The 3,928-nt window shown below is 36.1% G+C and overlaps 1 protein-coding gene across 5 annotated transcripts; it reads left to right on the forward strand.

Annotated features, from left to right (window-relative positions):
• Positions 1–241: 241 nt before the first annotated feature.
• LOC26526865 lies at positions 242–2,885 on the forward strand. 5 transcript variants are annotated; one of them, XM_026982897.1, is made up of 2 exons: positions 242–2,389; positions 2,601–2,885. In XM_026982897.1, the coding sequence occupies exons 1-2, from the start codon at positions 356–358 to the stop codon at positions 2,604–2,606; spliced, it is 2,040 nt and encodes a 679-aa protein (XP_026838698.1). In that variant the 5' UTR covers positions 242–355; the 3' UTR covers positions 2,607–2,885. The 5 variants fall into 5 exon arrangements, with proteins under 5 accessions (XP_026838698.1, XP_015012869.1, XP_026838699.1 ...); XM_015157383.2 differs by lacking the exon at positions 2,601–2,885 and adding an exon at positions 2,443–2,594; XM_026982898.1 differs by lacking the exon at positions 2,601–2,885 and having other exon boundaries at positions 245–1,537; positions 2,217–2,293.
• The last annotated feature ends 1,043 nt before the right edge of the window (positions 2,886–3,928 follow it).

The following is a 3,928-nucleotide window of genomic DNA, read 5'->3' on the forward strand; positions in this document are numbered from 1 at the left end:
GTACCTCCACAATAAAATGTTTGTTTATCAAATTAAAACATTTGTTAATTTAAAATGCGATGACGCTTTGGGCTTTTACACCAAAGATTTGCAAGTAGCTTCCTTAAGGCTTTTATAAAAGACAGTAACTACATACGGAAAATACATTCGAAATAAAATCTCGGAAAACGTCTGGGAAATTCGAGTCCGTGTGAATCTTTGGAAAGTGTAATTGTTAAAAGAGTCATTTGCAGGGATGTGTTTAGTGGGTCTGTGTTGTTACTGGAATACAGATTAGTTTTAGGAACTCCCCCTATAAATAAAGATCGTATTCCCGCTTTAATCAGCCAAAGTTTCATTTATTATAACACTAAATATGGGACCCCACAATAAGTCCGAAGATATTGTTTTGAGGCAATGGTTGGTCAGGGATGACTCTCTTTTCCAAGCATGTGGGTTTTGTCTAGTTGCGGCATCTGACGATCAGTCTGTGTTTATCACTTGGGACAAGTATTATTTGCTAAACATACGCTTTAAGATGCCGGTGGATTGCTGCAGGACAAAAATGACTGCTGTGCGTATTCCTTTGCCCAAAGGTGAAGGAGGTTATATTAGGAGTGTGCATACTCTGAGGTACAACACGATTCTGCATATGTCGAATGGAGAGTTATACAGCTTTACCTCATTTAAGGCGCTGAATTTAATAAATTGGATCAGTGAAGTTCGTTGTTTAGCTATTGTCGACCAAGGATTCAGCGTCATTCGAATAGACAATCGACGACTGCTGCTGCAGACGTATATTGACATTCCTAATTTAGAAAAGGACAAGTGTACACTGCAACATACATTTGACATAACTTTCGACCAGCAAAATATATTTCAGTGCGACTGGCAGCATAATGAGTACACTCTGACAACTTTAAAAGTTACCGAAAAGGAAGAACAGTTTGTGCGAAGTGTTCTTGGCACAAACACAGTGGAACTAAATAATGTTTACATATTTAGCATAGCTGGACATGTATTTGCGTTGGCTCATAAACAAAAAAAAAGATCAGAAAGTACCGGTCCAGATTATAATATCGAGCTTCTATGCATATATGCAGCGCACGTTAAATTCATCAAACTGCTGCCAATCGAGAACCTATGCTTGGTTTTTCTCAGCTCTGGCAGTGTAGACATGTGGTACATGTCTAGACTTCTTTCTATAAAACAGCGTCAAATGTATCACACAGGTTCTGAATGGCTGGACTACGATGCAACAAGTGACAATGGCGATTTCTATTACACGGACGGAAACCAACTGGTGCGACTGAGATTCAAGTACAACGTCCAGCTTGACGAGTGTTTTGTCTACACCTTGGCAAAGCCAGTGTATGGGATTTACGGATGTAGTTGGATAGACCAAAAAAAAGAATTGTTTTGCCTGAGCGACAACAACATACTATATTGCATTCGTTTTGGGATGTCCGAAATGAATGGTCAAACGTTGAATTTTTCAACGCCAAACCTTACACCCTCAGCTTTTAAGAGATTGCAGCACAACGCCAAAGCCTTGCAGGTATATAAAAAACAGCCCGATTTTCTAAGGCAAAAATTACATAAGGAGTATAGGCAACAGCAACTCATTTCTATGAGTAAAAATAGCCAGAAATTAGGTGCGCCTATTAAAATAACACTGGAGTACCACCTTCAAGTACCTAGCATTGTCGAGGATAATGTTCTTCTACAGGCAGCGCAGAATTTTGATGCTCAGACAAGTTGTATATATGCTGTGCTTAAGGTCAGTCTTATCGATAGCCGGCTCCTGTTGCAGAGGACATTTTGGAAGCTTTTGACGTTTTATGAAAACCGCATCAGCGTCCTCCTCTTGCCTACAGAAATACTTGTTAATCAAAAATGTAACGTGGTTGTAGCGTTAAATAAAATGAAAAACGAACATTTGCCTAATTTTAAAAGTCAGCTTATGGAACTTGTTGAACTTAATAACCAAACATGTGCTGTACTTTTTCACATACCGGTAGTAAGTTGTGGACATACATTTCGTGCTATTTTTGGTGGAAGAATAGTTCCTGGGAGATTTAGTCTGAACAATAAGTTATTGCTGCAAAAGAAACCAGATATAAAAAAAATAAGGCAGGCTTGCAGTCTAGGAAGTCAATTCACTCTTTCTAATATAGCGGATATATTTTGCAATGCCATTTGCATTCACAATGACTCTTTGGAATTGTCTTTTATAGACGAAAAGTTGCACTTCCTAAGCAATAGAAATATTAGGATAAACCATTTAAATGGAATGCTGGAAAGTAAAGATGCTTCAACGATTTACTATTTTAAGCAACATATTATTTTAAACTCGGATCAACTCGAATCTGCATCAAAGAAATATGACTTAACCTTTAATACTATAATGGTAAGTACATAAATTATGAATAACCTATGATTTATCTTACAACAAGTTTTCAGAGCGATGTTGACCGATTTCGGTACCGACAATGTAACAACATCCTGACCTGCGGAACAAATTTTGCAATAATTTTAAAGTCAAAATATAATATCATTAGAAATGACATTTATTAAGAATTATCAGTGTATTGACGCCATTATATTTCTTTTATTTTTAGAGTTAAATAAACTAATTATTAAATTAAAAAATGCCACAACACTTGTAAGTGAAATTGTTGAAATACCAAACCCACATCTAAAAGTTGTCCGCATAGCAATCATCAATTCTGTAATAGTAAAATAAAATGTTCAGACCTAAACGATGTGATTTTTGAAGTTAAAGCGGAAACTTTGGTGTTTGAACTTAAGATGATAAATCAATCGCCCAGCTACAGGATAAGCATTTAAAAAAATAATAAGGTAAGGTATATATGGGTCGTTATATAAAAAATTGTACATCTTCGATTCTAACCGCCGAAGGAATCATTCGTCTTTTTTAAATAAAACTTGGAACTTGAAAAATTTTAGGTTTTGTCGATTTATTTTTTTTTAAACATATTTACAAACTGTTTTGTAATTTGATTGTTCCAAAGTTGTTGCTGTATTAAACTGAACGTATTTCTGTGCTGATTACGGAGGGGGTTGAAGGGGATGTATTTACATACAACATTTAATAACCATTGATTAACTTAGCATCAGCTTGAATGGTGTGCACGAGTACAGCGTGATATTATTTGGTGGGGCACACTATTTATGGTGATGCTGAGAATAATCAATATTAATTAAATGTTGTATTTAAATATGAAAGATTTCCAACCGGCTGCACAACCCTTTACATGTTTATTTTATTTGAAAGGGAAAAAGGTCATTAATGGCTGAAAGTTTTTTTACAACAATAAAGGTAAAGAAAAGGAAAATAATATTTTATGTAAGAACAATATAATGTGACATAACACACGAGGACGTGTGATTGTCAGGAAGGCCGAGTCGGGGCATTATATATTTCCAACATAATATATTATTTTTGAATGTAATATTATTATGCTTTGTTAAGATTAAAGAGCGAGTTTATGAATAAAAAGGGATTTCAGAGATTGAGAGCATACTCAAATGAGCATACTCAAGCTGACAAATAGACAAAAAAAAAAGAAGTGAGAGAGCGACGCTCACGTAAGTTCATTTAGTGAGAACAATTGCAATTGAAAATATTGACAGTGAAGAAGAAAAACACGGACTGGGTCTCCGTCATCAGAAGTCGGATCGGCCTACTCCCAAGACCTTTCAAGCGATTAGTAGCGTGTATTATTGGAAGCTGGAAAACAGGGCCTTAAGATCGCATAGTGCCGAATCGGAATGGTTGAAGAGACGAAGGCAGTCAATAGTAACTCAACACATAGTAACTTTATTCCAAAGAGGGACATGTCAACTTTAAAGTGCTACAAGTGCGGCCAGCTGGGCCATATTGCAACAAAATGCACACCATCGTCAATCAAGGCTGAGAAGCAAG

Source organism: Drosophila erecta, unplaced genomic scaffold (genome assembly GCF_003286155.1).
Source record: "Drosophila erecta strain 14021-0224.00,06,07 unplaced genomic scaffold, DereRS2 tig00000246-arrow-arrow-pilon, whole genome shotgun sequence".
Taxonomy (NCBI): Eukaryota; Metazoa; Arthropoda; class Insecta; order Diptera; family Drosophilidae; genus Drosophila; species Drosophila erecta.

Coding starts and splice junctions, on each gene's coding strand:
- LOC26526865 (XM_015157383.2), top strand. CDS start 356: ATGGGACCCCACAATAAGTCCGAAGATATTGTTTTGAGGCAATGGTTG. Junction 2,390..2,442: donor TAACCTTTAATACTATAATG/GTAAGTACATAA, acceptor ACAAGTTTTCAG/AGCGATGTTGACCGATTTCG.